The sequence below is a fragment of the Macaca fascicularis genome, chromosome 6, assembly GCF_037993035.2.
Source record: "Macaca fascicularis isolate 582-1 chromosome 6, T2T-MFA8v1.1".
NCBI classification, from domain to species: Eukaryota; Metazoa; Chordata; class Mammalia; order Primates; family Cercopithecidae; genus Macaca; species Macaca fascicularis.
The window spans coordinates 31,867,705-31,880,049 of NC_088380.1; the positions used below are offsets into that span (position 1 = coordinate 31,867,705).

General features: G+C 38.3%; 1 protein-coding gene across 4 annotated transcripts in view; it reads left to right on the forward strand.

Moving 5' to 3' along the window:
• Positions 1-12,345, forward strand: part of CDH6 (cadherin 6) — a 140,375-nt gene that overhangs the window by 97,048 nt on the left and 30,982 nt on the right. For all 4 annotated transcript variants that reach the window (XM_073995105.1, XM_073995106.1, XM_005556634.5 and 1 more), the window contains exons 3-4: positions 8,212-8,506; positions 11,530-11,649. In XM_073995105.1, coding sequence (XP_073851206.1) covers positions 8,212-8,506; positions 11,530-11,649 — 415 coding nt within the window. The remainder of the gene's footprint in view (positions 1-8,211; positions 8,507-11,529; positions 11,650-12,345) is intronic.

Here is a 12,345-nt window from a genome sequence, read left to right on the forward strand (position 1 = left end):
CTGCAACAGGAGGATACTTGAAATATAGTTCAGTAAAATCTTGCAGCTTTTTCACCATTAACAGACGACTTCTGACCCAGCACCCAATGTATTTATGATAGTCATTGAATTCAGTGTACTTACAATTGGTCCATTTTTGTCAACAAATCCAATACAAGTTGGTTTTACTATTGTATTGGGGTTGAATTTGTTATTAAATTTTTTCAAGTCTGAGGCAATAACTTGAATTACTTCCTCAGATTGTTCAGATTAGACCATGTGTCTAATGTTTAGTAGTAATTGATAAATTATCTGGCAATTTCAGGAATGTATATTTTTGATCTACAGAATTATCCTAAAGTCAAGAAAGAGGATAGAGGACACTAAGATTTATTGAGTATCTGCTATGTGCCAGAAACCTTCACTGATCGTTGATATCTTATCCAATTTAATTTTTAGAAGATTCATTTATTCATTCATTCATTCATTCCTTGCTTTGATTGACTCTTAGTATCTATAAAGTGCCTGTATATCAGGCTCTGAGGATACAGAAGTGACCTAAACGGGTTTGGTGCCTTCCTTTATGAACTTGCAATCTAGCTAGGAAAACAGCTGTAAAACACATCATCAACGACAATAGAATGTGCTGATGGCTAAGTGGGGAATGAATTGATTGCGTATAGGAGGAGAATCTAACTTAGACCAGCAGCTTAAGGAAGGCTTCCCCGAGGTGATAAAGATTAAGCAGACCGGGCACAGGAGTTGGCTTAACCAGGTGAGGATGTTAAAAGGGCTTGATGTCAAGGGAACCACATGTGGGAAGGCCTAGCTACAAAAGAGCTAGTTAGTGATGTTATCTTCAAAAAGCTGAAAGAAGTAGGGTATGACTGGAACCAGGAGAATTAAGGGGAGAATGATGGCTGATGAAGCCAAAGAGAGGAGGAGAGCAGAGGCCTTGCTGGGCTTTGGAGGCCATGTGAAAGGGTGGGGATGAGGGCTTTATCCCAAGACTAAAGAGGACACTGCAGGATTTAATTAGAGGAGAGTGGCATCTTCAGAGTTGGTGTTGTTCTTAAGTTGATCTAGTTACAGAAAGGAAAATCTAAAGAAAGCAAGCCTGGGTGTGTGTTTGGAGGGCCTCCTTGCAATAGACCAATGAGAAAAGGCAATAGCATGGACCAGGGTGACAGCAGTGAAAATGGGAAAAGTTAGGTGAATCAAGATATACATAAGAGGTAAAATCGACTAGAGTTGGTGGCTTAATGAATGTGGGGATAGTGGCAGAGGGGATGGCCTAGGATGACTCCCTGGTGGCTTTCACAAAGATGAGAGGAGGAAAATGATTTGGAGAGAAGGTGATGAGGTCAATATGGATGTGCTGAGTGTAAGTTGTCTAAGAGACTTGCCTAAGAGGTGACTATATTCTCTCCAGATCTCAAGAAAATGCTCTTCCCTGGGGTAATAGATAGATTTGGGCACTCATGGTACAGAGATAGCAATTGAATCCATGAAAATAGATAGAGGATCTCATGTGGGGAGAGCATGTGAAAGGAGGGAAACAAGGACCAAAGACACAGGCCTACAGGATACCAGCATTTAAGGGGCAGATAGAGGAGGCAAAGTTAATCATTTCCAGTTCTATAGTAGGACTGAATGGAGACTAAGATCACTTAATTTATTTCACTGATTAATAGGAAAGTCAGAATTCAGATCCAAATCCCACCACTTTCCCAAAATCCACTTTTGGATACTTGGTGTTTATCAATTCAAGAGTAATTTATTGAAGGTTTTCTCCGAGGTAGGCCCTCTACTAAGCATCTTACATTTGTTATTTTATTTATTGTCAGAGAAACCTACTTGTAAATTAAGTATTATTATTATTCCCATCATGTGTATGAGGAAATGAAGACCTGGAGAGGTTAACTAAGTTCCCCAAGGTTATGTGACACGTACGTAGCATAAATTTACACTCACCTCTTTCCCTGCCTATGTCCATGCTTATAATTATTATGATTGTACTAGTTAAGGCAGTGGCTCTCAAACCTGAGCACTTGTCAGAACTACCTACAGGGCTTCTTAAAACACAGCACTGGTGGACATCCCCTGAGTTTCTGATTCCGGAAGTTTGCATTTCTAACTAGTTCCCGGGTAATGCCAATGCGGCTGGTCCAGGGACAGCACTTTGAGAACCACTGAGTTAGGGTCAAGGCAGAACTACAAAAACAACAACAAAACTTCAAAAATATAATGGCTGAAGTGCAATGCCTTTCTTTCATCTTTCACATGACAGGCTGGTTGGATATGAGGTTATTCTAGAACCTGGGTTCCTTCCACTTTGTGGCTTGCCATTCCCTTGGGCACTGTCCTCCTCAGCCTGGTGGAAACCAGGTCACTGCCTCACTTACATCGCAACCTGTGGAAAAAAGAAAAAAAAGAGGACTAGAGCAAGCCAAGTCCTGCTAAACCAGGGACACTGAAGTTGCACCCTTTACATTCACACATATTACAATGTGAAAACTGAATCACAGGGCTGAACAGCCGCACACCCAGCCGACCCACAGCTGGGAACCTGCCACAATCCTATGCTGCCATCATCAGCTTTTTAATTGGTAAAATAATCATCAGATATAAGTTAGTTAACTCATGCCAAATTATTAACATTCAAATACAGCATAAAACGTGTCACATGGAATTTTATTAAAATATGCTTTTGATTTACCTAATTCTATAATCTCTAAAACAGAAACAACTCTAATCCCTGCCACGTACTTCAAGCAAGGTTCAATTTCCACCTGATATAAACTCTACCCAACAAGCTTTTCCCAGCCTTCACAACACTAAGTCTATTTATTAGCATTACGTATACATGCATTATATATAAAGATGTATGTATACATGCAGACATCTATACATATACATAGATATTGATGCAGTTAAGCCTCAATTTGTCATAACTTGATTTCTTGTGCTAATTTAAAGTAACATTCTACATATTTAACACAAAGATGTTCTCTCTCTCTGTTGTAATTCCTGTTTCTCTCCCTCAATCCCAGTCAGACAGCATCTTTTCAACACCACTGTTCTGTAATTGTCTTGTAACGTCTCAGGTTAGCAACCATAACATTTCTTAAAGAGCAACATTACATTTGCACTACACCCTACAAGTATATTAGCCAAACTTCAATTTTCCATTTTAGCCAAACATCACTTCATACCTTTCCTAAGCCCATGTAAGGCTGCTGTAGGTACTTTCCTATGTGTGTCATCTAGGCAAACTTCTGTTTGGATTGTTTTTGCTGGGGGAGAGGGGATTATTTTATTTAATTTTTATTTTAGATTCAGAGGGTACTTGTTATGTATTACATGTGTAATGGTGGGGGTTGGGTTTCTAGTGTACCCATCACCCCAGTATTGGACATTGTACCCAGTAGGTGATTTTTCAGCCGTCACTCCCCTTCCTCCCAACTTTGGAGTCCCCAGAGTCTGTTTTCCCCATCATGATGTCCATGCGTACTTTTTGTTTAGCTCCCACTTACAAGTAAGAACATGTGATATTTGATTTTCTGTGTCTGTGTTAGTTCACTTAGGATAATGGTCTCCAGCTCCATCCGTGTTACTGCAAAGGACATGATTTCTTTCTTTTTTACAGCTTTGTAGTATTCTGGGGTATATATGTACCGCATTTTCTTTATCCAGTCAACTGTTGGTGGACGCGTAGGTTGGTTCCATGCCTTTGCTATTGTGAATGGTGTTATGATAAACATATGAATGCAGGTGTCATTCTGATAAAATGATTTCTTTTCCTTTGGATAGATTACAGAATGATTTACTGAATTGCTGGGTCAAATGGTAATTCTATTTTTAGTTCTCTGAAAAATCTCCATACTGTTTTCCCTAGAAATTGAACTAATTTATCTTCCCACCAACAGTGTATGAGCGTTCCCTTTTCTCCACACCCTCGCCAGCATTGTTTGGACTGTTTAGTGTCTCAACAATGCATATGCTTCGGAGATGCCACTTGGTCACTGACTCAGATGGTGACTCGGGGACACACAGGAAATGGGAATAGGGCAGCAGTAGCTGGCTTCACAGGCCACTAAACATCTTTGTTATGCCTTTGAATCTGATTTAAAGTCAAGTTGGAAGTAGGCACATTTAGCATGTAAAAACATGCTGTGTCCCCAGGAAAGCACAACACCCAGCTGGCAAAGATGCTGCCATGATTTCGGTCCCACCCACCATGGTGCTACGTCTACAACCAAAAATCCCTGTGTTTATTTGCCAACACGCTGCATTAAAAAAAATATATATATTAACACAGTGGCTCACACCTGCAATCCTGGCACTTTGGGAGGCCCAAGGCAGACAGATCACTTGAGGTCAGGAGTTTGAGACCACCCTGGCCAACATGGTAAAACTGTGTCTCTACTAAAAATACACAAAAAAAATTAGCCAGGTGTGGTGGGGGGGTGGGGGGTGCCTGTAATCCCAGCTATACGGCAGGCTGAGCCAGGAGAATCGCTTGAACCTGGAAGGCAGTGGTTGCAGTGAGCCGAGATCGTGCCACCGCCCTCCAGCCTGGGCAACAGAGTGAGACGCCATCTCTAAATTAATTAATTAATTAATTAATTTTATAAATCAACAGAGGAAGCGGACAAAGACCAAGTGCTCCCTCTGGCACAAAATGCTGCAGGTACAGTAGTAAAAAGTCATACCAGCCACAGGTGAGCTGTGACTTTCTGAGGCAAGTGGATAATTTTTACTTGATAGTGAATCGTTAAAAGTGAACCAGATGATTAAACTTAATGGAACAGCCACATTAAACTGAAATTAGTGAAAACACGCCTCGGGCAGCCTACAACCTTTTATTTGTTGTTGTTTAACGTCTGTCTTTTACAGTGACCGTGATGAATGACATCACAAAAGAAAAAATCCAATTAAAATCTAAGTGCTCAATAAACCCCTCATGTCTGGCTGTCACCACCACTTTCACAGGCACTGATGTCTTAGGTTTCCTTTTTTTCCCAAGAAAAGAACTGGCCCCAGGGGAGTTTGATGGCAGAGGAGGAGAGTGGGGAGAAAAAGCAGAGGCTTTGGGAGGCTCCTGCTCCATGTACTCTGTCAGACCCAGAAAATGCACTTTGGAGGGAGGAAGCGGGAGGGTGTTAAATTGCTTTATTACCAGACAATGCGAAGAGAAGAGATGCATTTTCCCACTAGTTTTCAAATATTGATAAATCAGAATTCTGATCTGCAAAGCAATCCTTGCTCACACTCTTCTTTAACCTCTCCTCTGCCCTTTAACATTGTTTCAGGTGTTTGTTCTATAAGTCATCGAAATGGTCTCGCCTGACAGCTAAAAATAAGTTTCTGATTACTTTTACCTGAATAAATCTTGTGCCCAGATGTGGAATTCACCTACTAAGTGTGCAACAATTACATACTGAAACCGATGGAAGAACTGGTGGAGGAGAGTGTATAATCTAGTGGAATGTAGAATATGATAAATCACATGTAAAGATAGCAATTGTCCCCTACTGCCCAGTTAAAGAATACTGGCTTTTGATCACAGATTTTGCCTTAGAGATACCATGTGTCTGTAAAATTGGGTTTTCAAAGTCTTCAAAACAAAGTTCTCAAAGTCAAAATAGGAGAAAAAACAAGCTGATTATAAACTAAGAGTTAATAACGGTAGCACTGGCTTAAATTTGGGAGGCACTTTGTAATTTATAAGACCCATATTATGCTTTTATTGCATGTTTACATGGTGGTTAATGTACTATTTGCATGTGGTCTTCAATTAGATCTTCACAACAGCCTCGCCATGTAGCTCTTATTATCCTCATTTTGCAGATAAGAATCCTGGCTGAGGGAGGTTAATTGACTCTGCTGTGGTCTTACACTTGCTGAGTGAAAAAGAATGAACATGGCTCATGCCTAGGACCGTGCCCCCGACACTGTGCCAGGCTGCTGACCACAGCTGCCCTAGAGCAAGGATCCGCCAAGTGGTGACATTGGTTTCCTTACTCATGGGTTAATGAAATAGCTTTTTAAGAGCCTCTTCAGTCATTTGAATTTGACGATGGAGAGTTAAACTTTCCCCAGTGGCTCTTTGTGTGTTATGATGGTTTCAGCGTTTCCTTAGCATATCCCATCACTCAAATCATGGGATGCTCTTGTTTTACATTTCTGATTGCATTTATCTCACTTCTAAGCAATTTCCTCCCCATTCGAATTTATCTTCCAATATTTCTACCAAATTGCTTTCAAGGCTACTAATTATATGAATAATATTCTCCTCCCTAAACACCACGATTAACTAGCTTTAGCTGTGTTACATTAAACACAGTTTCCCTACCTCTAAAAATGAGGAAGTTGCACCAAATAATCTATAAAGCCTCTTCCTGCGCTCCAGAGTTAATCTTCAGATTCTTTTCCCATGAGCTGTGTGATTTTGGAAACGCAGCACGCACCGGATTCTCGGTTTTCTTGACTCTACAGTGCTGGATTTTTAAATTAGTTCATGTTTCCCAAAGTATCTTTTTTGGAAAACTAGTATGGGGAATATCCATATAAGTTATACCCAAAAAGGATTCTTTCAACAAGAAAGGGTAAACTAGATTACACAGAATCGAATATAGTTTCAAACTGCAGACACTCAGAGCCTCTGACATGTTAACAGTGACTCTAAAAAAGAGACCGTATGTAAAGTATTTCTTCCCCTCAGCACTTCCTGGAAATGACATTCCACGGAATACACTTTTAGACTAGGTTAGATGATTTTTAAAGTCTCTTTTTGCCCTAAGAGTCTATTTTCAAATGTGTAATGCTTCTCCGAGCATTTTGTGCAGTATTAATCAACAGGAGAAAGACTTGGCGTAGCTGTTGTTGTTGTTGTTGTAGCATAGCCCGTACTCTGTTTAGGCAGAGTTGAAACAAGATAGAGAGTAGCAGCCTTCCCACTAAGACTAACTTCTCTATATACTGTGGATGCTTAAAACTCTGGGAGTTTATAAATAGTCTTCCTCAATAAAAAGCACTTTTTGAAAATTTGCAAATAGGGTTAAATTATCTGAAAACCTACAAACTGAATTTATATATATATGTGTGTGTGTGTGTGTATGTATATGTATATGTGTGTATATATATGTCCTATAGACCTATAGTTAGGTCTAGGTACCATCCAAAGGTATCCTCTAACCTTTTGCTGGGTGGGAAAAAGGGAATTTAGGAAACAATAGGAAATCAGCACTGTGGATATAATCTCTGGGAAAGGAAAAATGGATAAGAATCCTACTTATCCAAGTTAGGATTCTCATCTTCTCTTTCCATGGTATCCTTAGTATTCATTTAATTCTGCCTTTTACCCAAACCCATTTCACCGACAGTTAGTCATCAGAATCTCTGCTTGATTACCTTTAGGAGGAGGGAACTCACTACTCATAAGACTATTTCAATTTTAGGTTGGCTCAAATTATTACAAGGTCCTTTCCTATCTTATACTAAAGTCTAAATGTGAAATGTTACTGTTCCAAGTGACCTGTAAATTATCTAGTCAGGTGATTTTCAAGGTATTGCCCGTGGCAGCACTTAGGATATTTCTCAAATGCTTTGAGTTGAATTTCATAAATAAATAAATAAACATCACATCTTCCCAGAAAAAAATGATTATAATCTCCATCACTAAAGACTCAAGGAAGTTGCCAAGCTTCCCTAAATTCACAAAGATAATAAATGTAAGGTAGAAATAGAATATACCCAAGTCTCTCTGATTCAAAAATCAAAGTCCTTTTCTCAACAGGATATTGCTTCTCTAATATGTTTGTGTACATGCAAGTGAGGACAAGAGTGTATTAGCAGAATGTGAAAGCTATAGTGAAAAATTGGAAAATCTTGAAGAGTTTCATTCCGGCCACCCTAATATGTCCTTGGCCACCTTGCTATTGCTCTTGCCTTTTGTTTTCCCTTCTTCAAAATAAAGATTACTAAATTTTCTCCCAAACTCTGTTCCAGGTCTGAAAAACTCTACGATTATAAAGAAACATGTGCATTAATGCATGGTATTTACCATTGAGAGGTTATGTAAATAGTAAAAACAAAACAAAACAAAAAATCCTGTACACCTTAGAAAGGATTGAATAAAAGTTAACATAGCATGCACCAAAAAGACAAAAACAGTTTAGAACCACATGCTTGACTTTTACTTTCTTTAATTTTTTTTTTCTACACTAGTTACATTCAGACCAGGATAGAGGAGATGGATCACTTAAATATATCCTTTCAGGAGATGGAGCAGGAGATCTCTTCATTATTAATGAAAACACAGGCGACATACAGGCCACCAAGAGGCTGGACAGGGAAGAAAAACCTGTTTACATCCTTCGAGCTCAAGCTATAAACAGAAGGACAGGGAGACCCGTGGAGCCAGAGTCTGAATTCATCATCAAGATCCATGACATCAACGACAATGAACCAATATTCACCAAGGAGGTTTACACAGCCACTGTCCCCGAAATGTCTGATGTCGGTGAGTGAGATGTGACTTCAACCAAAAACTGGCTCTCCCCTGGTGCATCCACCGAGTAAGGAATCCCGTGAGCTCAAAGTACTGAACTGCATGAATTTAGATGCTAACTTCTTCAATCCATGTGTGCATATGTTTCCTAATATTACTCTAGTCTCATTTTGTTATTATTTTTACAACCACATTTCCTCTAAAGAGGGTCTGAAAAGTGGCAGGGTGGGAGTGGGAGGTCGAAAGAGAGACCATCTCCTTTCTCTCCCACCCTGAATGCCCATTCTCTTTCTTGGGCTGAAAGACAGCAAACTTCTCCACTTCTCTTAGCCTACATGGGTGTTAGGGTCCAAGTAACAATCTCCCAAATAGAAAATAAAAACTTAAATTTACAATCCAGTCTAAAAAGTAGTGATAATTGGTTTAAGTAACTAGTAACTCTATATTTGGGAAGGAAATTCAGAGAACATTTTTTTAATCCATAAACAATAGGCACGTTATGTCTAGGGAGTGGATCCTTTGCTACATGGTGGAAATGAAAAGACTTTCATAACATACATAGAGTGAATTAATATTTTATACACAATTCTACTACTTGTTTCAAATGGTGGATTTAATTTGTTTAAATTGAGAGAAGTAAATAGGATTTAAATTAAGAAAAAGAATTCTACTGACATCACTCTTAGCCACATTGAAATACTTCATGGGAGACAGTGACAAATTTTAAACTACTTATATAAAGCGTTATTTTTATTTTCACTCTGTCAAATTCAAAAGGGCTGAAATTACATAATAACTTTATTATGATTCTGTCAGTTAGATATCAGAGACGTTGTAGTTCACAGATCCAAGACATAGAAAATAACCAATCCATGGAAATCATTGTAAAACATCTACATTTTTCTTATGAAGAAATTGCTTCTCTCATTATTTAAAGCCAGTTTGTTTTGTTACAAAAATTGCAAGCCTCACAAAGCAAAGAGGGAGATGATTGGATTTTTTTGCTTCTTCTTCTTCTTCTTCACTGGTTATAGCAGCAATAGAATGGCATTCTTTAAATTTGTTAGGAAAAGTTTCTCCTCTATGTGGTAAAAGGCAGAAGAATTCATGAAGAATAGTCTCTTCATCAGCACTACTCAGGGCAACTGTAGCCAGATATGCAGGTATTGCACTGCACAATTCTAGGGGGTGCCATTCACTTTTGAAGCCATTATAGAATTAAATTTGTATTACGAACATTTAGGGGTAGTTGACAGTAACATGTCTTGAGAAAAATAAAAAGGCTTTTTTCAGTTTGCACACAGACACAGTTATGTTGATATTCATGATCCTTAATTGATATCTCATTATTGTGATTATAGAAAGGCATCTTCAAGAAATTCCATAAAGGCAGTGGGACAACAGCATGGGAACAAAAATGGACTTTAGTATCAAACAGAACTGCATTTGAAACTATCTCCACTAAGAACCAGCAGTGTAGCCTTGGGCAAATTATTTGATTTCTCTGATCTTCCAGTTCTGTATCTTGAAAAAATAAATAATAAATGTCAACTCCTAAGGGCTATCATGAGGATTAGATGAGAAAACAGGTGCAGAGCCCCTAGTACAATATCTGGCAATGAATAGACATTTAAAATGTCCAGATATCATATTCTAAAAGCAATCAAATTTTGTGTTAATGTTAAATAAGAACTTGAGTGTTTGTTGACTTGACTTTCACCTTAAAATCATAAGATGTTCTCAGATTCCCCACCTCCCTTGCCAAATTACAAGGGTGAGTGCTCTGTTTTGTGCATCAGCACTATACATTCAGGGCATCCAATCCTAACATACTACAATCTGTTTCTTCAATAAGGGAAATTGGCTAGATATTACAAAAGCAATGTAGAATTCCTAATATTCCCCGGATGTAACTTCCCTACCTCTTTCATGGAAAGGGGAACTCCAGCAGTATGCTTACTGGTTATCTGATACAAATAACAAAAAAATAGCCATTAAGTGATCTTAATTAGAGACTCTCATCCTTTCGAGAAGTCACAGAGTCCTTTGAGAATCATATAAAATCTATGGAATTTCTCCTCAGTGAAATAGACATGTAGGCATACACATAAAAATTCATGTGGAATTTCAGGGGGTTAGGAATACTTTGAAGATTATTAGGCAACTGTGGTCACTAAAATAAGAATGCTGATCTGAAATGTAATAGTGTTCTTTGTATATTTAATTATAATAACCTTTTGGAATTACAGATTCCAGATGTTTGTGCTCTGGTGTTCCAATTCATTGATTCTTTATGTAATCCATAACTACAATCTTTAAGGTTCAGGGCCTTTTAACTGTTTAGAATTGTCAGATTTATCATTTAGGATGCTTTTATTGGTAAGTAACTGGAAATCCAACTCAAACTAGTTTAAACAACAACAAATAAGTATTTATTGGTCACATTACTTAAGTCAAAAAGTAAAGTGGGCTTTGGACAGGATTTGATCTGAGTTCTAGCTGTTTTTCTGTAATTTTCTATTCTATCCAGCTTTGTCCTCAGGCTGGCATTTCTAAGATCACAAAATAGCTGCTGCAAATGTATATCAGCACATTACAGTCCAAGAAAAAGAGTATCTGTGACAGAATTTCCAGCAAAATCATAAGTGGCCCCTGATTGATCAATTCCTAAACTAATTCCTGTGGACAAAGGAAGCAAGATGCTGATTGACTTTGTCCAGGAGAACTCAAAAGAATCACTAAAGCAAGAGTCTAGTCAAACCCCGCCATTGGAGATGGGTTGGAATCAGTTCTACCCCAAGTCATGATCATTCCCATGCTTCTCTGTAACCTAATCCTTAACAATATTTCTAAATGTTGGTTGTATTTCTTTACAATAAAGAAGCCAATCCTTTTTCACCCAGCATCCTACCAAAGTTTTCGACTTCCTCAGCATGATATTCCTGTACAAAATTAAGATCGTGCTGGTTTTGGTGTGTGTCAAAGATTGACACAAACTCTCGATGTGTTTTCAGTTTATGTTTCTGTCATTACAGGTACATTTGTTGTCCAAGTCACTGCAACAGATGCGGATGATCCAACATATGGGAACAGTGCTAAAGTTGTCTACAGTATTCTACAGGGACAGCCCTATTTTTCAGTTGAATCAGAAACAGGTTAGACTTTTTGATCTTCCTTTTTATAATTTGTAATTTTAATTGACATGCACAGCTGAGCTAGCATATTTTTTAATAAAAATAATCAGTGTGATTGGATTTTCTTACATACATCCACCAAACACTAATGATATATTTGTAAACATGACATCTGAATCCTTGTAATCAAAAAGTCTGGCAATGAATCTTTCACCCACCCTTTCTATGGAGTAGATTGAGAAAAATTATGTATTGCCTTAGTTTTCTTCCAGTTTGGGGCGAAGCTAAAAGGTCAACCCCTTTTTGATAGCTATTGGCCTGTTTACAGATACTCGGAATCTTCTTCTTCTAATTATTTAGTAGGATTGTGTCTCTCTATTCTGCCCTGAAACTAGATGTAGCCATGTGATTTATTTGGTTGAATAGATGTGATAATGATACAAGTCGCTTCTTAGTAAAATTTTCAAAGCTGGTACACGATCTGCCACATTCCTGTCCCTTGCCACAGTTATCATGGAAACCAATGTTGAGATGTAGTCTGTAGCCTGAATGTCTGAGTGGTATGGTGAACCAAGCTATCTGCTTACCTACTCAGAGCCTGAGCAAAAAATAATCTTTAGTTGTGTGAAGCCACTCAGATTTTGCATTGTTTGTTATCACATCATTGTCTAGCCCATCCTAACTGATGGAGTCCTAATCAAAGTGAAATGCCATCTG